The sequence below is a fragment of the Lepisma saccharinum genome, chromosome 9 (genome assembly GCF_977018435.1).
Source record: "Lepisma saccharinum chromosome 9, izLepSacc3.1, whole genome shotgun sequence".
Classification (NCBI taxonomy): Eukaryota; Metazoa; Arthropoda; class Insecta; order Zygentoma; family Lepismatidae; genus Lepisma; species Lepisma saccharinum.
In genome coordinates this window covers 85226225-85251907 of record NC_139237.1, presented here as the reverse complement: position 1 = coordinate 85251907, position 25683 = coordinate 85226225, and the positions used below count along the sequence as shown (strand labels likewise).

General features: G+C 36.9%; 1 protein-coding gene across 2 annotated transcripts in view; it reads left to right on the top strand.

The window, feature by feature from the left end:
• The first annotated feature begins 1798 nt into the window (after window positions 1–1798).
• The window catches only part of Pp4-19C (protein phosphatase 19C), a 38811-nt gene continuing 14926 nt past the window's right edge, over window positions 1799–25683 (top strand). The window contains exons 1-4 of one of the 2 annotated variants that reach the window (XM_083128536.1): window positions 1799–2057; window positions 12875–13047; window positions 18675–18827; window positions 23131–23304. In XM_083128536.1, coding sequence (XP_082984662.1) covers window positions 12898–13047; window positions 18675–18827; window positions 23131–23304 — 477 coding nt within the window. In that variant the 5' untranslated portion in view covers window positions 1799–2057; window positions 12875–12897. Of the gene's footprint in view, window positions 2141–12874; window positions 13048–18674; window positions 18828–23130; window positions 23305–25683 lie in introns of both variants that reach the window. The other variant, XM_083128535.1, reaches the window with a different exon arrangement.

Genomic DNA, 25683 nt, shown 5'->3' with positions numbered 1-25683 from the left:
TAGTACTGGGGCCTCATTTCGATGTGCTAAGATTAGCAAATCTCTTTTGCGTATTTCCAGCTGTTTCATGCTGTCGCTTGGCTTATTTCGCATAATTATGCAAGTATGCTTACTTATTTTTTACTTCTTCTCTAAAATATTCAAAATGCAATATTTTCATTATTCTGCTTGGTCATCGCCACATCTCCCGATGACCAGACGCCTCGCCTCTGACTTGTTACCTTAGTGCATGTAGGGGTGCCCAACCCCCCAAAATTTGCGGAACAATATAATACAGACATATTTAAGCAATATATGTATACATTAGGTACTTTAGGCTTTCATGTTTGCTAATATAAAGCGTACAAAACTGCCCAGGCTCACTGTCATTCTTAGCGTACTGAACCTTATTCTTAACAGTTTGTAACCTTGTATTAATGCGAACAGCACGCCCCCTCCCATCCAAACCGATTCTAAAGTCATAAGAGCTGGTGTTTCATTTCAACCCAAACGCCGCCATCACACACAGGTAGGTAGAGAAACTGTACATAATAACCATAACTAGAAATCAATAACAAGTCAATCAAACGAAACGACCCCCTTTTTTTTTTGGTTTGTTTGAAGATTTATAGAATATAAAATCTTGTCCCCCCAAAATTTCCTATGACGCAGATGCGTCAATGATCCCCCTGAGTGCATGTGTTCATCTAGCCATACGTGCGTTACTTCTCCCGCATGAGTAACAAAGACTTACTTCAGAAAACGAATAGGAACTTAGGAAATCTATTCAATTCTTAACAGATTTTTCAATGTTACTTGATTATTACTTTTGAGCGATAATTTTATCAAAATATCCTTTCATAAGCCTAGGTATACTTTATGCAGAATGAACAAAGAATTGTTTTTTCCGTTTGGTTTGATTTGGTGTTTTAAGTCCACTTTATGCACAGCAAGGCTAATCGGGACAGGACCTACAGTTTAAAGTGGGATCCGAACCACTTGTGCCTCCACCGGGTATCGAACCCGGGACCCCTTGATTACAAGGCAATGACGCTACCACTGCGCCATGGGGGAGGCGTGTGTGTTTACATTCCCAATAAGACATTAATTTTAATCCAAATACTTAGTAGCTGCGATTAGGAGGAGCGAAGGGGAGTTTCCCCCGCTACATTTTGCAACTTGTTGCATCCGCACTAATGCTAAGACTGTTATACCAATATGTAAACTGTCCTTGCCCGCACGTTTTGGCACCCGATCGCCGTTACTGCAAACATACATTCAGATACATTTGTCAGTTGCAATAACCTTGTAAGCCAAGAAAAGTGATCATTAACCCCCAAGTTTCAGTCAAAACTCATATGTTGAAAATAATATAATCAGGAACATGTATTTATATATGACCTTACATTTATACCTGCCCACCCTAATCTATCAATATACAGCTTCTGCCCACCCGGTCGAAAATTTCTGGCGCCGCCCCTGATTTATATCCTTCCGGACGCCCATGCTATTAGCATAGAATGTGATCGGCCCCGTACGTTCAATCTTGGGCTGACATAGCCAGAATACGCTGTATAAAGTACACAATGGTCTGCAAGTGCAATGGACAGCATAATGTTCAACATATTTTTACGATTGGCAAATTTGATTAGTTAGAGATTTTCTGAATATATTAAAAAGAACGAAAGGAACATATTCCACGAAAGAAATATAAAATAGACTTAAGAATTGAGTAAATATTGTCGGTTGTAGCATGAAGTACAGAAAAATCTGCAAAAATCTGAAATCATTTTCTTGTAATCTGGCAACTATGATAAACGTCATATTATTAGTGAGAGCATCATCGGCATTATCATGCATCATAGTAGTGTGTGATTCATTGTATTTGCTAGTATGAAGTAGCGCTTAGGAAGATAAAATCTCAAGTTGCAAACCTTATCTCAAATATTAATTACGTATCTGTGTGTGATAAAGAAATGAATCAGATCTAAGTGCGTTGCCTGACAGGAGTTATTGCAGGAGTGTGTGAACGTGTCATGTCGATGTGTTGAAAACGACCACATACGTAGTTGATTAAGGTACTTTTATTGTGTCTCTTCAGAGTTTCTATGTATTGTGGACCGTTTCCTTTTTGAGGTGCTCGTGTGAATAGCGTTAAAAGGTAATTTTAAGTATGTGGAAGAATGGTGTGTAGTTCCAATACTCATTTATTTCCGTAGACTTTAACGACGAAGGATATTGCTATAGCATAAATATCTATGTGGAAGGAAAGAAGTCCAAGTTGAGCTACCAATTACTTTCGTTAATGACCTGTACATCTGTATCTATTACTAAATTTCCACATGTGGTGTAACGTGTGCTTTAGCGAAAGTGTAATTTGACCTTTCGGTAAAACTTCCGATAGCGTCCCAACACCTCTCACTCGTTTATTTCGTCATTTTTAACATTCGTAGTTACCTATTCTGAATTGTGAAAGATTCTTCAAGGTGCTACTTTGTTTTTTTCACGAAAAAAGTTCAATTTTTGACAAAGAGTAATTATTAAACCCTTGACGGTAACAGTAGTATAAGCCGGAGACGGATTTCTTAAAATTTACAGGAGAAAAGACGAGAAAGTACTTACGGAATTGCGTGCTTGGGGACTTTCTGAAGCCGGGGAAATTGTTTTTTAGAATCGTGCAACGTATTTTGCCTGTAAATAAAGTATTTTTCGTCAATCATGCATCTCCGTTGTACGATAGCTTGTGCCGCCATTACCGTCGACTACGTGAATCAAATGTTCCGTGCGTTCGGTGATGTAACCCCCTTACAGTGTAGCAACCATGCGGAAGTTTGACAAGACGACGTGTGAGCGGTTTTTTTTTTTCCAATGTAAGGTAAGACTCTAGTTTACGTCCTTTTCCTAAGGAATACGTGTCATATCGTTGGAAAGCTTATTTTATAAGGAATTCAACAACGTAAATCCCAAAGCGAGCAAATCGAGAAAAACCGATGTTGTCCGGATATGCGCAATTGAACGTACTGAGGAATTTTTTAGATGATGAAGCACATATTTAGGGGTGAAATGAGTGCTAATGGAACCTAACCTAACAGGCCTAACCTAACCTCGTAGGCATACCTCGACCCCGTGAATGGATAGTGGGGCTATCGTGAACAGAAAGTGTAAAAAGAAAAAGGTACTTACCCGAAGAGATGCCGGGTGCCGCACCGCGAATGCAAAGAAGCAAGCACCATGCAGATAAGGACGTAAAGTAGAGTCTAGCCTCAATTTTCGCTTAAAAACCTTTTGTGAATAGTTTGTGCGGCATTTATCGGTTCATAAGTTTGGAAACACTGCACATCAGCTGACGATACTGCATATCAGCTGACGATAGACAACGTGAGTCAAAATTTGTGTGCCGAATTAGCAACGACCAATAAATGATTATAATGTTAAAAATAACGCTATTTTCATGGGGAAAAAAGTGATCTTCCGCTATGCATATGAGGTAAGTAGCAATGATTTTTATTTGAAAACAAAGGAGTTTAATGTGTCTCCGGCTTATACTGCTGGTACCCCATTGACGTTAGCCCCCCAAAACCATTGACGTTAGTCCCACAAACCATCCACGGGTAGCCCCAAAAAACATTGATGTTAGCCCTAAAAATTCACGATAACCTCACGAACCATCACGGGGACAAGGTATGCCTACAAGGTTAGGTTCCATTAGTACTCATTTCGTTCAATTTAGCATATACAGACAACATCGGTTTTTCTCGATGAAAGAAAATACCAACAAGAACTTCTAAATGCTACAGAAACTCATTTCGTTAAGTAGTTTCTTGTGTAAAAATGAAGAAATCCACTGAGACGCTATCGAAGTTTTACCATGACCTTTTTATCGCCATGAACTGAAACTGAAAGTCCAGATTTATATCTTCCAATAGTGTATTTAACACCTAGTTCAGTTGTGTAAATTTTCTTCTTTCCTGTCTAGATAATTGTAATGTGTCAATTTAACCTCCCAATTTTTTTGCTTTTGTCTACCAGTACATGTTCTTTATGAAGACTTTGCTATCAGTTTACCATAAGGAAAGGCCCAGTTACCGATTGTTTAATTCCGAATTTGGGTAACATTGTCGTATGAGGGAAACTGATTCCTTGAAATTTACAGGAGAAATCGGTACTATTATCGTATGGGTGAAACACCTACGAATCATATATTTCGGACTTCTTTACATTGCTAACGTGTTGCGGAACATTTCTTAAGGCGAAATAATGCATTTCTAACTAAGATAATGTTTATTTTCTCTATTTACGAGTACTTACTGTTAATTGTTGTTTCGAATCTGTAACACATTATGGCCGTGATAGCATACTGGTTTAGGGGGCGTTCTGAGAGTGTTTTGTCGATTTATGCAGTGGTGCAACCTCGTTCACCGGAAAATATCTACTTTCGTGCCCCTATTTGAAATTATGCTAATACGTCGCATTTACGTGTAGAACTTGTGAAATAACCTTGCGATTTACCACGTTCATTGTACATAAACAGCAATTCGGAACCATCTTCCTTTCGCAATTCGGAACCATCTTTCTTTCGCAATTCGTTAATGCTCTTCCTTTACGCACAACACTCTTGCAATCTTGAACATTGACGTCAGACGAGGAATGCCTACGTGGTTAGGTTAGGCCTGTTAGGTTAGGATCCATTAGCATAAATACAAAGAAAAAATAATATTTTCGCTAAGAGACGCGTTACCTTTGTATTGCCTAACATGAAAAAGGTCTCTCCTGTGACGTCAGAACACAATGTTGCTAGGGTGTTGTGCGATAAGTGATACCCATTCGGGTCGGAACCATCTTTCTTTCGTAATTTGTTAATGCTCTTCCTTTACGCACAACCATCTTGCAACCTTGAATATTGACGTCAGACGAGGAATGCCTACGTGGTTAGGTTAGGCCTGTTAGGTTAGGTTCCATTAGCATAAATACAAAGAAAAAAATAATATTTTCGCTAATAGACGCGTTACCTTTGTATTGCCTAACATGAAAAAAATTTCCTGTGACGTCAGAACACAATGTTGCTACAGTCTTGTGCGATAAGTGACACCCATTCGGGTAGGAACCATCTTTCTTTCGTAATTCTCTTCCTTCCAACCTTGAATATTGACGTCAGACGTCATACGTGAGACGAGGAATGCCTACGTGGTTAGGTTAGGCCTGTTAGGTTAGGTTCCATTAGCATAAATACAAAGAAAAAATAATATTTTCGCTAAGAGACGCGTTAGCTTTGTATTGCCTAACATGAAAAAGGTCTCTCCTGTGACGTCAGAACACAATGTTGCTAGAGTGTTGTGCGATAAGTGACACCCATTCGGGTCGGAACCATCTTTCTTTCGAAATTGGTTATGTGCTCTCGTGCTAGTGAAAACACGGCGAACCTTGAATATTGACGTCAGACGAGGAATGCCTACGTGGTTAGGTTAGGCCTGTTGGGTTAGGTTCCATTAGCATAGATACAAAGAAAAATTATTATTTTCGCTAAGAGACGCGTTAGCTTGTATTGCCTAACATGAAAAAGATCTTTCCTATGACGTCAGAACACAATGTTGCTACAGTGTTGTGCGATAAGTGACACCCATTCGGGTCGGAACCATCTTTCTTTCGTAATTCGTTAATTCTCTTCCTTTACGCACAACAATCTTGCAACCTTGAATATTGACGTCAGACGAGGAATGCCTACGTGGTTAGGTTAGGCCTGTTAGGTTAGGTTCCATTAGCATAAATACAAAGAAAAATTGTAAAAACAGCTCTCTCCTGTGACGTCGGAACACAATGTTGCTACAATGTTGTGCGATAAGTGACACCCATTCGGGAAAAATGGCTTGTTCCGAACTCGACAGGTGGTTCTAGTGAAAACACGGCGAGGCTGAAACACTGGCTACGGGGTTGCATCGTCTTAACACACGGAACATTGCACTCTCGTGCAAAAAGCGAATGGCGGGAGCAGAAACAGCGTGTCGGACAGAGATTTTCGCAGAAAACAACACGCATTCACATTAAAATGGATCAAATCTACATTCAGGAACTTCCAAAACGCTCAAGAAAATGATTTCCGTAAGTACTTTCTCCTGTAAATTTGAAGGAAATTTGAAGGAATCCGTTTCACCCATACGATAATGTTACCGAGAAATCATTTTCTTTAGCGTTGTAGAAGTTCCTGAATATAGATTTGATCCATTTTAATGTGAATGCATGTTGTTTTCTGCGAAAATCTCTGTCCGACACGCTGTTTCTGCTCCCGCCATTTGCTTTCTGCATGAGAGTGCAATGTTCCGTGTGTTAAGATGATGCAACCCCATAGCCAGTGTTTCAGCCTCGCCGTGTTTTCACTAGAACCACGTGTCTAGTATTATTAATTTTTTTTTTAACTATGCTTGCCTAACCTAACTTAACCTAACCTTACGGAAAATGGTTTTTGGGGCTAATGTGAATGGTTTGTGGGGCTAACGTCAATGGTTTGCGACGTATTAGCATAATTTCAAATCCGGGCACGAAAGTAGATATTTTCCGGTGAACGAGATTGCAACACTGCATAAATCGTCAAAACACACTCAGAACGCCCCCTAAACCAGTACGCTATCACGGCCATAATGTGTTACAGATTCTAAACAACAAGTAACAGTAAGTACTCGTAAATAGAAGAAATAGACATTATCTTAGTTAGAAATGCATTATTTCACCTTAAGAAATGTTCCGCATTCGAAAATAACACGTTATCAATGTAAAGAAGTCCGAAATTTATGATTCGTAGATGTTTCCCTCATACGATAATAGTACCCCGAATTTGTTCACATGCACTTTTTAATAGACTTAGTTTGCTTTCTGTGGGTTCATGCACATATTTTTCTAGCATAGTAGTTACGTACTGCATGTTTAGTGGAGAGGCATTTTTCCATTCCATATACTCGACTATGCATAGCAATTTAGGAACGGCCATTCATTTACTGTTGTCTTGGATATAGACTGCTGCTTCTACTGCCATGTGTTGTGAGATGCAGATGTGTTGTTCTTTTGTTCTTATTTTAGGCAGATCAGGTTTAGGACTCTTAGCATGAACTCCCTTCGGGCCTCACGTCGTAGTCAGAGTCTGCCATGGCCATGAATCTTGAATAAGTGAGAAGCAAAGATGCTCGGATATTAAGTTACTATTCCCCACACAGATTTCTTCATTTTTACACAAACTACATACGGTAATAAGTTCCTGTAGCATTGTCTAGTTCTGGAAGGTGTTTTGTGTGATGTGGGAATGTCTGATAGTGGAAATTCATGTTCTTTGTTGAAAAGTAATTCTCCGATGGACAATAGCCTTTGGTGCGTACACCTTCGTGCATCATCACGTGTCGTGATTGTGTTTTGTTCATGTTCATTGGGTATCCAGTGTTTCGAACCGTCTGTGTTTGCAACGAAAGTTAGAAACATGATGTGTCGTAGATGAATGGTGAAATTTGTACCGCGTGTGGAAGATCCAGTAGATTTTTTAATTTAATTGAACACTGGATCTTGAGGAAAGGAAAGGAATGTCAAAAATGTGGCAGTGAATGTAAGCTACTCGTTAGAAGGAATGGGCTGTGGGTATATGCCTAATATGATGTGTTGTGGATGCGTGGTGAAATTCAGGTAAATTTTCCTTATCCTGGAAACTGATTTCTTCAAATTTAAAAATTTTGGGCCTCATTTGGGGGCAGGTGACTCCGGCCAATTTCTAACATGCCTTTAACAGGGACTCTATAAAGAAAGCTGGAGCGGAAGCAGGTCCGCGGTAGTAGGTGGTAGGTTACCCCAGGGGCGGAACCCGGAATCTGTGGGAAATTTGGACTCAAAAATTTCTAACGAAAATAATTTTTTAGTTCAAATTTCCCACCGATTCCGGGACGGATAGCTCCACAAACCATTACAATTTTCTTCGTAAAACAATGCAAAAAAGTAAATAATAAAATAATTACATCACATGAACTTTGTTCATGGGTATTTCTTGGGTTCCAAAGGTGGAAACACTGCATAACGAATGAAAATCGACAAAACACAAGCACGATGCGTGGTTATCTAGGAAGTTGTACGTGCCATATTGTGTCTCAGGCAAGCTAAAAGACTACGAGAAAGAAGTACTCGTAATGTGAAAAATTGCAATTATTTTGATCAAGAAAAACGTGAATACACCTTAAAGAATGTTCCACGAAGCAGATATGTAAGTACGAATGTCAAAAATTGACGAAACGAAGAAGTTATAGTTGTCCGGGGAATAGTACATTTTTACCGATGTTCGAATAAGCTGATTTTCAAATCATAAGTTCTCCAGTAAATAATACATGCTGGAAGCTTTTAACTGTGTGGAATGACTTGAGATGACCGGACCCTAATTACGAATCTGAAGTTAAAAGTTGTCGGAAACGTCTAGAAATTGCAAATAATTGAAACAGTCAAGTTTCGCGAAATATTTTGTTTCACAAGAAAATATATATTCCTGATAATACCACGACACCAAATTTTAACTGTTTGCCTAACCTAACCACATGTCAATGGTTCGTGGGGCTAGCGTCAATGGTTCGCAATTATTTTGCAATTTCTAGATCCTGATACTACAACACCAAATTTTAACTATGTTTGCATAACCTAACCACACGTCAAATGTTCGTGGGGCTAACGTCAATGGTTTGCAATTTCTAGATCCTGATACTACCACGACACGAAATTTTAACTATGTTTGCCTAAATGAAAGTAACTTAACCACACGTCAATGGTTCGTGGGGCTAGGGTCCATGGTTCACAATTTTTCTACAATTTCTAGACGTTTCCGACAAATTTTAACTTCAGATTCGTCATTAGCAGACCTCATTTAGTAAGTATGCCAAATATGAAGAAAATCGGAGAGGGGTCCAGTCATCTTAAGTCATACCAATAAAACACTAAGAGTAATAGCACATAAGTTAAATACAGTGTTTATTACATATTGAACATACTGAACTCTTTTGTATTACTTGTGCATTTTTTGCGTGGAATTATTTTTTTTACATCCCACTTACGTAAATAGGTTCAATGGGCGTAGGTTTGTGCTCTTAGCTTAATAATGCTTCTGTGTGCAAATTCTGTTAATATTTACACATTTTTGGTAGGTTAGGCTACTTTAGTATTTCCATACTTCCTTTCATTATCTCACATGTACAAAATGCAAAACTATGTTTTGTACGTGAAAAGACAGCAGCCACTTGGTTCTGGGTGGAGCATGGTTAGTAAGTGAAGTAAAGCGCTCCTCTGTGCTTTGCGCTATGCCATGAAGGCGTATACGGGGTGATGCGATCAACACCATGCCTCTTGACACCTTTACTATTATTATTATGTATTATTTGTTATTATTGATATGATTTTTACAAAGAAACAGAATTCTTCCGTTACCATTAGTCAATTCATGGCTAGTAACATGTAAACACTTACCCCTGGTGTAACAGTCAATTTCTGTTCAGTTTCCCCTTCTTATTAATTTTAACATGTAATGTGAATATTCTAAATACTTGGTTCAGTGGAATTCTGAGTCTGGCGTTTAGCCAAAATGTAGTGACCTTCTTATACATGAATTTCCCTAATGACTTGGTGTGGAAAACCTGACACAACATGAACTTTGACATGTGCGTGTACCTTTTCTACATTATTCAAATTCACTACATACATGAGCAATTCCAGATGTAACGGACTGACACTTTAGAAGATTTTCTTCAGCTTTTTAAATTTTTAATTAGGCAGATATGCAATATTAAATTTCCAAAACATCACCATGTTAGATAACAAAAAGAGTCCTTTTTAACCCAGTATCAGACTTTCCACAATTTTGTCTGCCTGTGCAGAAAATAATTTAAAAATGCATGGTAACGGACTGACCCATATGTCAACCAACCATTTCAAATTACTGAATGTTTTGATAAAATTCTCTGAAAGTTGGACACTTTAGTACTTCTCTTTTCAATGATTTATAGTGGAAGGTGGTACAGTAAGACAGCAAAATCTGAATGCTTCAGTTTTATTCAGTGGTTCAGAAAAAAATAAGCCAGGTAACAGACTGACACCTTCTGAAATATATTCATAAACTCAACAGACTTACATATTCTTACTTAGAAAAATGTTTTTCTTTACTATATAACTGAAATTAAAGTAACACTAAAAACTAATAACAACAATTAACACTAAAACTATTTAAACACTGTACAAAGGAAATAAGGTATATAAACTGTGCTAATACTGTATGACAATGTTACACTGCTTGCTTCTTAAAATCGCTTTTCTATTTCTCTTAAATGTGGAATTTCAAAAGGAACAGCACGCTACAATTCAACTGGACCATAAAATGAAAACTTCTTGTTTACAGTTTCTATATCATTTTTTATCTCAACATGCTTCAAGCAAAATATTACATATGCTTCCTGAAGGGTTGTAAGTAAGTACCGTTTCTGATATTTTGTTTTCACTCCACCTTCACACACAGTTAGTGTCTTGCTCCAGGTGCTTGCTAAGAGATTTCATCCGTGGAGTAAAATTCTTTTATAACATTTCTAGTTTCTGATTCTGATTGGGCACTTGAGGGAGCTGTAGAGCTATTACCAATCTTTAGTCCTTCATTCCTTGCAAAATCAACTAAGATCTCGTCTGTTTCTGGGCTAAGCAGGTAAGGCAGTTGATGCACGTTTTTTTGCTTTCCCAAATGATTGACGTGATGAATACACTTTTTCAGTGTTTCAATGACAGATGTTGTTGGTGTTTCAGGAGGAACAGTGGCATTAGTATTATTCTGACTACCAGTAGTTTCTCTTTTCCTCTGTCTTTCCTTCCGTTTGTATTCACGTTTTTTCTTCTTAAGCTGCCGTTTACCTCTCTCACTAAGTGCACTTATTTTTATTTTTTGTCTTTCAGCGTCTTTTCTCTTTACTTCTTCATAACAAGCCTTTTTTTCATACGCTGTCTATAATTCTGCTGATTCTCAGCATTGCTTAATCTTAGCATCTCGAAACAAAAGAAAATATATTTTGTTAAGTATGATTTTTACAATAAAAATTATTTTATAATATAACTAACATTATTTTATAACTTTATAAAAATCATTGTGAGTAATAAAAGTTCAAGCAGGACTGTCAGATAGCATGTATGAAAGTTTTTTAATATTTTATATAACTTCTCCTTATAATGTCAGTCTGTTACCAAAGTCGGTCCGTTGCCAGTGTCAGTCCGTTACCTACCCATAATACCCTAATGCCTTCAGATATAACTGTGAAATTTTTTGTCTGAGTAGTCTGGGTAAACCTAACACAGGATATAAAGTTTTATGAAATTGTCACTTTGGATTTTCTTATAAAAAAACTTTTTCAAATATTTTGATAAGACTTACACTACCGCTTAACCTTTTGAGTCCCAAGGCCATTTTCACAAGTAAGCCTCACGGTCTCGAGCCGATTTTGAGCAAAATGCATAGTTTCAATTAAATGAGTGTAGATCGGAGACTAATTGCCCTAGAGAGATGAGTGATATACTGTTGTACGCGGAATGAACCAGAGATTCAGACTATATGAAATTTATGCAAATTCGGCATATATATGGAGGGGGAAAGGGGGAAATCCCCTGAAAATACTTTTTTTTTAAAAAAAATGGGGTTTCGCCCCCCTCCCGCCCCCTCGAAAAGAGTACATGACAGTGTCGACATGCACATGAAAATGATCGCTGACATGTAAGGAACACAAAAATATTTTCATTATTATCATATGACCAATGTAACTTGAGTTGTACATCTCAAAAGGAATGGTCGGCACGCCACTGATTCAAGCTTCAAAATGCAGCGGTACCTTGAAATGACTATAGCTCAGAAACTAAATGCCCTAGAGATATGAAAGATATACCGTTGTAAGCAGAATGAACCACAGATTCAGACGATATATAATTTATGCACATTCGGCGTACATATGGAGGGGGAAAGGGGGGAAATCCCCTCAAAAATACTTTTCTTAAAAGAAAATGGCGTTTCCCCCCACCCCCCGAAAAAATGTCAAATTGCAAAATTTATGCAAATTTGGCATATATATGGAGGGGGAAGGGAGAAGCCCCCCAAAAATTATTTTAAAAAATTGTTGAAATGTCTGAAATTTATATTTTCCCTTGAAAAGAGACGCAAAAGAGAAATCCCTTTTCCCGCCTTTTCACCTCCATTTTCATGAAGAAAAAAAAAGGTGCAAGAAACATTTCTGTTAAATACATGTGTTAGGAACAATATAAAAAAAAAATAATCGAAATTCTAGCCAAAAATAGAAAAGTTATAACGTAAAAACTACGACCTTGACAGCATCTCGATCGAGATGCTTGGGACCGTGAGGGTTACTTTTAGGTATCTCGATCAAGATGCTTGGGATCCAAAAGGTTAATAAAGTTTAGCGTGCATTACTTCTTCATACATGATATTTTTAGTATACAGTTTCTGTGCAAAATAATGTTATTTTTATGCACATTCTAGTAATATAATTAACTTTCAGGTAGATAGTTTCTGAATGATTTTATAGGTGTTGAAAGAAAACCATATTTATACAATGTGAACTCCGACTAGCAGTACCATCATATTTTTTCATACTGCAACTGCAAAAATCAGTTATATTAGGAGATAATTATACTACATTAATCTACATGAAGTTTTCTTTCCAACAAGGTATAATACATGCTACTTTGTAACACTTTGATTTTCACACACCAGTTTGACAGTTTTCTGGAATTGCTCACATCAGATACTACACCTTTTTTTGTACTATTTTTCTTTTTCCTATCCATATAGATTTACCATGTGTTTAGTTTTCCCTATGCAGATAATGATAACACCTTTTTATTTTTACAGAGAGATAAATATTTGCTACTACAATGGCTGACATTGGTGACCTTGATCGACAAATAGAACAGCTTAAAAAATGTGAAATTATCAAGGAGTCTGAAGTGAAAGCTTTATGTGCAAAGGCAAGAGAAATTCTTGTAGAGGAAAGCAACGTCCAAAGAGTAGACTCTCCAGTAACCGTAAGTAATTTAATTTTCCTTTCTTGTAACAACAATGTGTGCTACTTTTAAGATAACTTGATGAAGATGCACATGTTAATGTCACACATAAATAGCATGGTCATGAGATTACATGTTTATGCCTCTTTTACATATCACTATTTGGAATTATATGCTAAATTCAGGCGCGTGCCCAGGATTTTCGTAAGGGGGGGGTTATGAATTCAACACATTTTCCAGTTCACAGGTCAAATTTCTTGTAATAAATTAGATAATTAATATACTTGGATTTTACCCCAATGAACGCAATCAATGTATTTGCTATGGATGCTTAATGTTTTTATTGCATCATATAAAAGCACCTGCTTGAATATTTCCAAATAATTAATATTTTATATTTAATTGCTCAAATATAATTTGTAAACAAAAAATATGTACACTCAACATTGTAACAACATCAAAGAGATTAAGACTACTTGATGTCTTAAAGACAGTAATAAATAAGGTACCACAGTACAACAATTTAAATTCTGAAATTTAGGCATCGAGGTTTCTGTGCGAGTTCTGACAATATGTCGTCACAAGTAACTTTTATATCCCGGTGAATGTTCAGAGCAGCTAACCCATTTAATCTTTCTTCGCAAATGGTATTTCGAAGATAGGTCTTCAACCGCCTCAAAGTTGAGAATGATTTCTCATTTGATGTTGTTGTTACCGGGATTGTACATAATATGCGCAAACGTGTCTTTACCCAGGGAAATATTACTTCACTGCACATATCAATTGCTTCAAGAGCATTTACTGGACGTCTTTGCATTTCTGCAAGATGACGATACCGCAGTTTCATTTCAGTGTGAGCGTCGTCGCCTTGTAATCAAGGTGTCCTGGGTTCAATACCCGGAGGAGGCTCATAGTGGTTCGGATCTCACTTTAAACTTTAGGTCCAGTCCCGATTAGCCTTACTGTGCATAAAGTGGATTTAAAACATCAATTCAATCAACATTGTACTTGTTGTGGAGATGATTTTGCTAAATATTGTGTACATTTTTGGCATTGTAATATTATATTATTGGTCAAAACATTTGTTTGACAGTCGACAAACAAATACGAACCCCTTCAGTAATTAACATTTTCTACTACAGTGTCATTAATATGTCATATTCATTTTCATATTAGGTCTAAGGAGAGGAATTTTGTATGTTGTTAACGTTATGGAACTGAGAAACCAACTGTTGAAGAGGCCACTCCCCCTTCTTTTCCGAAGCCCAGTACCGCACCACAGGATCTGTCACTGAGCCCGACAAAATCTTGCCAGACAGTGCTCGAAATGGAAATTTGTAGCCGAAAAGTGAAGTAATATTTGATCGATTTTGGAGATACGAGGGGGTACATCCTTATATGGATCAACATGGAGACAATACAGTATGTGGAGGATGCTCAATATTCAAATTATTCTAATTGGGGCTATGCTTTGTGAAACTTTCTTAACTGGAGGCAGCATCCCCTACTTCGACCACTGATGCCAGAAAAGATGCTTTCAGAAAATGAATTTATTACTGCACACACATATTACTTATTGTATTTGTTGCGTTTGTACAAGAGAAATATTCAGAAGATTTGTAGGGAATATTTACAGTTCATAGGATGCCTACCTAGTCTATCCCGTGTCGTAATACAAATTTTATCCCTTTCCTACAAAATAATAAAACTGTCCATGGCAACCGTGATTTTATAATGTGGTTGCATACATATACACTGTATAGCAGCACCAAGCTTTCTGGGACCTCGGAAAATACGTGAACCACAGGCTTCCCCGTGGCTTTAACTAGCGACATTAGTGCCACTGCTCCGACGCCAGGGTTTCAAATACCTTGGTGGATCTATAAGATAGGTAATATCGTTTTTCGAGGGTTCGTGAACAAAACAAAAAGTAAATGATTTTAAGGTCCATTTTATATTCAGATACGTTAATCGGGACTGGTCTTAAAGTTTAAATCGGGATACATACCACTGTGCAATGCACCTTCACAGGGGATCAAACCCAGGACCTCTTTCATTACACCACCATCGGTGAGGCCCCTGAAATCATTGAGGAAACTTGTTCATCTTCACATTCTCTCGCCCTGCGAAAGTTTATTGGTGATATAGGGTGACATCCTACACACGTCTTCCAGACATACACACGTGGGCACCCCCCTCCCCTGCACACACACGATTGTATGCTTACAGCACATGCTGTGCCCTCCCAGAAAAACAATTCTAAATCCGCCTATGGATATATCTGCTATCAAATAATGAACGTCACTTACCTCGACAGTTCCTTGACATAATTTTGCAACAAGGTTTTCAATATCTTCTGTTATGCCTTCTTGTTGAATATCAAGAGTCTGAAAGTTCGCACGTTTCACTCTCGCAATTCGGATGGAATTCCTCTGAACTTAAATCGACCTTTTCTGACGCTCTATGTGTGGAAGGTGAAGCTTCAACTTCCATTTTTTGTTTCTTTTGGAAATAATCTAATAACGTATTTCTCCTCTTTTCTCTATCCATCTTTAGTTTCACGTCAAAAATCTATTACACACGCAGAAACGTAACACAGAACACGACCACTTCGACTTGCTACCTTGCAGACTGCAACTCGCTACAACCCCAGTGAACACCAGGACTTGGGACAAAGATACCGGGCGGTCGAATGTCTGAACCATGCATCCAGCTTGGTCCAGCTCAAATTACGTCACCAGTGTTGACAGCAACCAGTAGTGTCAGTGTCAGTAGTGTTGGCAACTGCTAAATTATTTACGCAGAAATTCAAGTGAGATCTTTCACAAATGTTACAAGAAAATTCAATAAACTGAAGGCTGGAAATTTGTTGAGAAGAAAATATCTAATTTGTAAAGAGCACAAGAGTAAAACGTATAATATTTTGGCATATTAATTGTTTTTATTTTGTTTATGAAACTGAGTGGGCCAGTTGGGCTATATAACGCATCCCTCCCTTCCTCCCGGCATGCTATTGTACAAAACATCGCTTGCCTCCTTTGTAAAACCATGCTTCGCTACTGCCTGCAACAATTATTATTATTATTATAATTATTGATATTTTGAAATAAATATGCATCCAGGTGCGATATAAGATTTTGACTTACTTTGCCTACTAATTGTAGTGATTCAAATCTCACAGAACTTTGCTCTGCTGGCATAAATGGTATAAGAAGGGGAAAGAAAGAAAAGGGAAGTTAGCAGCACTGTCGTAACAGGAAAGGGAGGGTCATTCTCCTAAGAGGGTCATCGTGGGTGAAAGAAAGGGGAGGAGGGATTCCTTCAGTTCGCATTCCAAGGGTTACGGCTCTCTTCTTGACCATACTGGGAAGGAAATTATCCTTCCTTTTCAGTGACTAAGGAATGAATGAATGCCTGTGCATTGCTGTAACTCAACTCCAATAGTACCAAAAGTAATTGAAGAAGCAATACATTTCTCATTGCCAAATGTAAACATTTTACAATATTGGCAATTTGGTACTCAAACACATTGATGAAATAAAATTTATTTTTGCTTTGAATTTTTTTAAATGACGAAACCAATGGGGGGGGTTTTAACCCCCATCAACCCCCCCCTGGGCACGCCACTGGCTAAATTAGGTTAATTCCATGCCAAATCAACCAAGAAAAAATAAATTTTGGAATTTGATGTCATGGATTTGACTAATTTTTAGTATACATGTTTCATATCATCTGAAATATAGAAAATATATATATATGTATGTATATTTATTTTTGATGTTGCTTCTGTATTTATAATGTGGTTAGGTATGTAAAATATGCTAACATAAATCATCACATGGTCTTGAAAGGAATTCACTTTCAAATGAGAATTTGACTGAACCTTCAGTAGATGTGTACCAATATGTGTAAAAGTTTTGAAAATTTCGTTTTTGGAAATTGTAAAAAATGAAAGCCCTCTACATGAACTTTTAAATTAGATCATGCCCAGCCCTGTAGTTGAAATAGGTCTCTTGCAAGTGGCATTTAGTTTCAGCCATGAGCAGTGTTTGGGCAATTTTGTCAATTTTCAAATTTCAATGACTCAAAAATTGGCAACATGAAAAATAATAATAAAAATAAAATTCTATATTTTAGATGATAAGAAACATCTATACCAAAATTTAGCCAAATCCATGACATCAAAGGTTTATGCACTGGTTGATTTGACATGGAATTTACCTATTATGCAATTGTTAGGTTATACAGTACTGTTGCAGATGTTTAACATAAATTAATTTCTATTTGAACATCTTTTTAATTACATGTTACTCATTTTTCTGATACAAAAAATGGCCTCACCTATCCTATAGTCTCCCCAGGAAATGGCTAACCTCCATCTGAAACATATAGTGCATAACACTTCCATGAGATTGAATAAGAGCTGTAATTCAACATTGCTTGGGCTTCATGCTTTTTAGAGTACTTTTCTCGACATTGGCTCCTTATTCTACTTATATTAATATTATATCAGTGAAAATATTAGTAATTAACTAATGAATTAATTAAACCAATACACAATGCTGTACTATAGTGCGTACACTTTTAGAGGGAACATGAGTTGAGCCAATACACAGCCAGTGCTGTTGCCAAACCAACTGCTAGCGGAAGGGAAACATAATTCGCTATATCCAATATTCAGCTTTTTTATATATATAATGTGTGCACATTATATTTGAGTACAGTGAAATAATATAGTGAATATTTCTACACAGGATTATAATATGTCACTACAGCATATAAGAGAAACTCATATCTGAAAGAAGTATGAAGGTATGTATGGTAGAGAAACTTCAAAGTCATCATCATTGCTCTTGTTTCCGTTTACCAGGATATTTGAATAAGGGTTCACCGATTTCTGTGGTAGATATTTTACCCTGTTGTATAATACGGGACACCGTATGCACAGTACACGCACACTTCATCCATAACTTCTAGACTCTTGAGAAAACACTGTTTCAGCATGCACTTCTTTCGATGCCAATTCCTTGAGGTAAGAGTACACTTTAAAAGTAAGATATCTGTCTTGTGAACGTATCACGGAACACACACTATTGCACAACAGTCTAACATAAGGGCTGTATAGCACGGTGCGTATGGGGCCAGGATTACCGGGTTCGAATCCTGGCCCGGGCGGGCATTGGTGTTTGTAAGTTTCCTTTCATCAGTCTCATCACATCACCCCCATCTTCATCTTCGCGATTAGCCAAAAGTGGCTGAAAAGCGAAGTAAAATAAATCAAATCAATCAAACAATAAGGGCTGTATGGAATCCTCTCACAACTGTTCTTCATGGCATACGAGTAAAATAATTTTCCACCGCTCTTGCTACAAACACTCTGACTCGTAATATTCGTGAACGTCCACGACAGTGGGTCATTGTGTATAGTCAGCCAAATTTAGCACCCAAAGCTTTCCCAAGACACAACACCTCAGCGGCGTCAACACGGTCGGCAACGAAAAAACAGACTGAAGGAAAATGAAAGAGTGATTGTGTTGTTCATATGCACTTTTTGCCGTATGTGTTGTATTTCTTGTGTAAATGTTGAAAACCCTGAATCATGCGGTATTTTGCATGACTATTATATGTGTTTGTTTTTTTCCTCGTAGGTCTGTGGAGATATTCATGGCCAATTTTATGATCTGAAAGAGTTGTTCAAAGTCGGTGGAGATGTTCCTGAAACAAATTACTTATTTATGGGAGATTTTGTCGACAGAGGTTTTTACAGCGTGGAAACATTCTTGTTACTACTGGCACTGAAGGTGAGTTTTTTCCTCAGAGAATAAATACGTTGATAATATGTATGGAGATTTGATGTATTACAACTGTACCAAGTGTAAATTGAGCAAATAGGTTTGATTAATATTTTTCTGAGTTGCACTAAATTGAAATGTCAATGCGTTAATCTACAAATTGGTTAAATTTCTGTGTGCAAACAAGTGTATGTGTAGCTTCTTTGGATAAGAGAGAGCTTCCTTATTTCTGATTTGAACAAGCTCAGACTCTCACTTACTTCATAGAATAGGTATTCACTCGTACTTCATAAGATAGGACCACATATGTGTGGTGAATAATAGACCAAGATTTTGATACAAAACGGGGGTACATTTCGAGATCGAAGCTGTGTATACTTGTAAGTACAAGTTCCAACGAGGATGGTGGCAGTGTCCACTGAAATTAATAGAACAAAGAAGAAAGAAAACAGTCTTGCGGATAAACTGAGTATTAGTTTCTTTGTATTTATAAAGCTTCTAATGTTGGTAAAGTAAATACCATGTGTTGTAACATGTATTATAATTCACTTTTACATTGCTGAGAGATGTCCCAAGTGTGCATGCTGGCAGGAATTAATAAAAGATATACATTTGTATCAGTCTGGCTCCAGAAATAAAGTATTTTAATATACTGAAATGAAGTGTTCACTTACGTTGAAACTGGTTTTATGGTGTGTTTATTAATTTCAGTGGCCATTGTCACCATCATCATGGGAACTTGGCACACACAAAGCCCGTTCCGAAAGTCGCACGAGTTTAACACGTTAAATGAGTACCTGGCTGTCCCATAAGTGCTTCCGTGTGTTTTGTGAGGTTCATTGTTCATCGTGAAAGAACTAGATTCACCAAACGCACGGGCCAGGAGGCTGGTTTGTTGGGTGAGAATCGTCTGCTGCTTGCAGACAATGCGCGTGTATGATGGCTTCAAACTGCACCAGTTCGGAAAATGTATTATAATTTTAAGAGAGAGATATGAAGCAACATGAGCAAGACGCCATGCAGAAAATGTCTATAAACAAAAATGCTGCACTTGCGCTTTCGTCTAGACAGTCCCAGAAGTTTGTAAAATAACTGGTTTTACTGTGTTCCCGAGGCCAATTAATTTTGTTTGTTTCGTTAAGACTTTCGGAACACACCCATTGGTTGGGATTCCACTTTTAAGCTGTACGTCCAGTCCGGAATGACTTATCTGCCCACCTTGCTTATAATCCTATATAATTAACAATAACTCCACATTAGTTGCTTAATAAATACTTTCTGGGTAACATTAGGAACTTTTACTAAGAGTTTACATGTGTATATTGCTTCTGTTTTCATTATTAAACATCATATTTATACATTGTGGGTTAATTGTATTTACACTCACCGCAAAATGACTTGGGACCTCATGTGAAATCTGCCATAGTAAGTGGTCTATCACTTTGTAGCCTTGTATCTAGTGTTGTTTTGTTTCGAACACGGAATTGTTTCTGCATGAACGTATCTGGCAACAGTGTATTACCGCTGATGAGTTCATTTCATTTCATATTGTTAGTTGACACAGGAAGGATGACTTTCTGCTGTAGTGTGTGTGATAAATTGCTGTGTTTTCATGTGGTGTACTTTGTGTTGGATATTTTCCTACTGTATTGACTACTGGACAGGTGTATTTCTTATATGCCGGGAATGTACTGTAGTAGTGTGGAAAAAGCCAGCATTATCCCATGGCGAAGTGAAAATGTCCCGATAAAGATGATATGTAAACAAACAGGTCGTGCTAATTAACCATAATGAAGGTACTGGCAGCCGCCAGAGGACTGCTCCGACTGTCATTCCAAAGCACAAATTCGGTGGTGGGAGGCAAAGAGAAACAAACAAATCTACAGATGCTCTCCTAATGAGAGAAATGAAGAAAAACCCTTGACCCACTGCGTCAGAACTTACAGAAATGCACCCGAATCTGCTGGGAAACGTTAGTGTTTGCACGATCCAGCATCGTTTACAGAAAGACTTGGATTTGCCATGTCATACTGCTGCTAAGAAGCCACTACTCACCGCCCACATGAAGAAAGACAGTCTTGCTTTTGCAAAGGAACAACAGATAAAGATGTTGGAGTGGCCTGGGAATAGCCCCGATCTCAACCCAATTGAAAATTGTTGGCATCGTATGAAGCAATTCCTGGGAAAGATGATGATTCAGAACCTACAGACCCTCCAAACTGAACTGAAGAAAATATGGTGAATTGACATGGACTTAAATTACTTTCGAAGTCTTAGTGACTTCATGCCCAAGCGCATCCAAATGGTTCTCAAAAGTAAAGGCAACATGACTCCATAACAATGTATGCACTTTTTGCTGTATCTAATACCTTAATAATAGCTTTTCACATGAATTTTCTGTATTTTTTGTGCTTTTGTTGTGAGGTCCAAAGTCATTTTGCGGCTGGTATAAAATCTGACTGGCGGTGATGGGGTATATTTTTTATTGTTTTTGTAGAGGAATGTCATCGATATGCGAACACGTGATGAGAATGTTTGATGAAATGGATGATAGACAAATATAATGATTAAGGCTAGGAAGTTGATGCCAAATCATCTTTTTTTCTGGGCTTTGAAGACAATGTTAAATCTGATAGTAGTCCGTTCCACTTCAGTTAGAACCTGAAAACATTGTTTTTAGGTCATTTTTCATTATTTTTTACTGTTTTTATTGCATTTTTATCATTTTTGAAGTTTCTCCTTCCCAGTTGTTCGAGTTTTAAATGCATTTACTAGCAAAGCTTACATATTTCAATTCCCTAACATGGTCTTTTTAGCAGGTATGCTATTAATCGTAAATATGGTCAATGTAAAAGCACAATGTTATTTTTAACTGAAATGTTTGATTTACATCACAACAAAAAACTATGTTTTTATGCTTGTAACAACTGTAGACCACAAGAGAAATAATGAAATCCTTGTCAATGGAATGAATTGTGGTAAGTTTATTTTTCTTCCAGCACTCTTAAAACACTTCGGGTGAAGTGTACTTTGAGTTTCCCTTCTGGGCCACTATTATCACTTCAGTCTGTAATTTTAAAGTTAATTAGTCACAACGAGACAAAACTATATTTTCAGATGATGTCAGAATACCGTATCGTTCAAGGCCCACTCTGAAAAGGAGATGAATGACTGACTTCCACAGAAAAACTTTGCGGAGAATTTTATGTAAAACCTTGAAGTAAAAATACCGTAAAACTAAGTTTGCATTAGCATTTAATTGCTTTTTCCACTTTGCTTAGATAGTTTAAACCACCAAGCAACAGATTTTAACAAATTATTCAACTAGTCTGTTGTAATTTATGATAAACTCAAGCTTTCATTTTAAGGCCCGAAATTATTTTTAGGACTTTTTTAAATCATTTTAAGGTCATTCTATAGGTTAATTTTTGAGATTTTTACGTCATCAACTTTCAAGCCCTAATAATGATACAGTGTTCATTCAGAGTTCATTTTGACGAAAACACAGAATGTTAAATATCACACTGTAATGTTCATTTTTCATGTTTTTGATAAATTTGAAGTGCATTTTCCTACCATGTTTTGTCACAGCATGATGCAAAACTCGGAACACGAAATTACACAGGAATAAACTTAATAATGTGACGACTACATAAATGTGCTATTAGGAAGGATATGCTTATTTTGTGTAATAAGTATAGTTTTTAAATCAACTTTAGGGTTCATCATTTTAACGCAAAATTGCCATTCTATACACTGCATTTGATGCCAAAATGTGCCCAGTTTTTGTACCGAAATCTAGATCTTTTATTCACCATAAATATGTGGCTCTCATCTGTAATTAACTTAACACAAGAATGGTATTTTGAATAAAATGCAGGTCTTTGTGCAACCAATGCAAGTAAATTACAATAACGGTAATAATAACAAGTTTGAAAGATATTAAAATATGTCCTGTGCCACGCACAATGCCATATTGGCTAGGTGATGTGATCAGCACCACACTGAGTTTGATGTAACTGTTCATGTACCTCGCAAGGCAATATATATTCTTACTTCATTTTAAATTGTACATGTCACAGTCCTGCATAGCCAAATGGCTAATACTCTTGGTTTGTCTTGCCTCAGCATTGAGAGATTCTATTCAGAAGATGCAGTGGATAGTCTTTATTCTCCAAGCCTCTGAGTTTATTTCGTATTTCTTAAAATATGTTAAAATATTATATTAATTTAGGTTCATGGTAGTTGATGTATTGTGTCACAGTTTCTCCTAACTTTCTGTTTTCAATTTCCTTGCTTCCTGTAATTGCAGGTCAGGTATCCAGATAGGATAACTCTTATCAGAGGAAACCATGAATCCAGGCAGATTACACAAGTATATGGGTTTTATGATGAATGTTTGCGGAAGTATGGAAGTATTACTGTGTGGCGGTACTGCACTGAAATTTTTGATTATTTGAGTTTGTCTGCTATCATTGATGGAAAGGTAAGTTCTCTGAAATGCTTAGATTGAGATATTTCAAGTATTTTTTTAAGGAAATAGTATTGTAAATTTGAAAAATTGTAATTGTATTATCATTCTAATTTAGTTGTTGATTGCAAGTATTGTTCTCCATGGGACTGTAATATACTAGACTATACTACACTTCTCTCTTTGTTGTAGTAGGAGCTGCATTAGAAAGAAATCAAATGAAATTTCATGGTTGGCATGGTAAACATAGTGTAAGTTTTGCATGTGCAAAAATCTGTATTTCCATTTAGCAGTCAGTATTGTTTTTTTTTTTGTTTTTTTTTTCAAATAATTTTAAAGGATGGACCACAAAGTTTGCCACCGGATGGGAGAAATCAGAACTACTACCAACCGGGAACAACACAGTGAAAAGCACCATCTCTGTCGTAGATTAGATAATGTCTGTTACCGATCACAGAGGTCCGGAATTAATTGGAAAAGCAATACGAACTGCAATGGGCAAATGTAGATCTTTTCAGTTTAAATGAGCTTTACAATATCATTTTTCAACAGGGCTGCTCAAAGTAAGATCAGAGTCCACAACATGATTTTTCGTATGCCCAGCAGTAGTACTTACAGAATGGTTTAAATATACTTCCAGGTATTGGTTTAAAGTTTATAATGGCTAGAGACCTCTTTGAAAGGTCTATGAATCTGAAACATGTTTTCATACTTTGGGCTAAAGTTTATTTTATGTAGGTGCCATGGAAATGTCTTTGATTTTATGTTCTACAAGTTTGTTTCAGCCTTATTTACCCTCATATCGGTCATTTCATGAAAGCAAAGATTGCAAACTTTAATGTCTAATACATTTAGATGACTTGTTGTTAACTTTTTTCTTTCCAACCATTCATTTGGCGATTATGTGGACTAATTTTTAGATTTATGAACATGGATGCATTTACTTTTTAAAATCTTTTCTTGGCATAATTATTTGATACCTGCAGACAGGAGTACATACATGCTGCCTGAAAATTTTCACCTGGTGACTACATTTTTAATTTCTTTCGGAAAAAAAATTCTACTATTTTGAGTTCGCTTATGGAAATATCCATTTTTTTTAAAAATCGTGAGTACAGTATGTTTTCTAAAGATAAATATTTGTGATTTCTGTATCACGTGTATCATTAAATCAGAATAATAGATGTACCATTTAAAATTTTTGCACTGTTGCTAACCAAATTTCAAGATCTGCAACGATATGGTAGATATGGCCATATACTGTATTATAATGTGTTGCATAGTTTTTTGTGCAGTAACCAGTTGAGCCTTCTTTAGGAAGAGGTGTTCAAAAAGTAAAATCTGGTACACTTACTTTATCACAAAGTTATTGTGTTCAGAACAACTTCTCAATATAATCTAGGACACAGACTTTCCGAGACCCTTCTCGTAGAAATTGGCTGTGCTATTCTTTGTCGTAGGTAGTTTGTGCCACATATGTTGCTGTTGTTTCATTTAACATACAGGGTTACACATGACAGTGCCAATGTTTTAAGACAAGTGAAAGGTCTACTGAGAGTAAAATTAGTTCCATGGTTTTTAAACACTTGAATGCCTGACGAAGTGAAATTCAGTGTCAAACTTGTGAAGTGTACAGGTGGGTAAAGTATGATAATGTGATGGCATAGTTAGGAGATGCATTGGCCTGTAACGTGGCTGTGCATACGGGTGGTTGATTTCTATGACAGTGGTGTACAAAAACTCATGTCCCAGTGTAGCAGGTGGTGTTAGGTGTCAGGAGGTAATTTATGATTAGACATTTTTTTTTTAACAGAAACACAAAATTTGAAATAACATGCTGCAATGCTTATTTTTCATGGTTTTGAAAGGTATGAGGCACATTAGTACTGCATAATTTTCAAATCTAATTTGGGATTTTATTCACCATTTTAACACCAAAATGCCATTTTATATACTGCTTTTGGTCCCAAAATGTGGCTAGTTTTTGTACCCAAATCTTGTTATTTTTATTCACCATAAATTCATATCGTATTTACGCGTGTGCAATGCACACCCTGGTTTTTGATGGTGAAAATTGACAAAAAATTATATCTCGTGTATAATACGCAGTATAATCCAGGTTCAAGAAATGGCTTTCTTAGTTGTAGGTTGTAAAACTGTTGCTATGCAGATCAAACGTGACGGATATCCTACCTATTCAATAAGTCACCTGTTGCTATGTGGACCAAGATGAGAAGGTTCCTTCATTTTGTGATGAGCTTATTTCAATTGCTTTTCACATTAGTGTCGCCATCTTTAATAGAATACTGTTGCCATGTTCAGAAACTGCAGAATTTAAGCTTTACAACGATATATAATGTAATAGGGTTCCGTAAACATGAAAAATCAATGCAA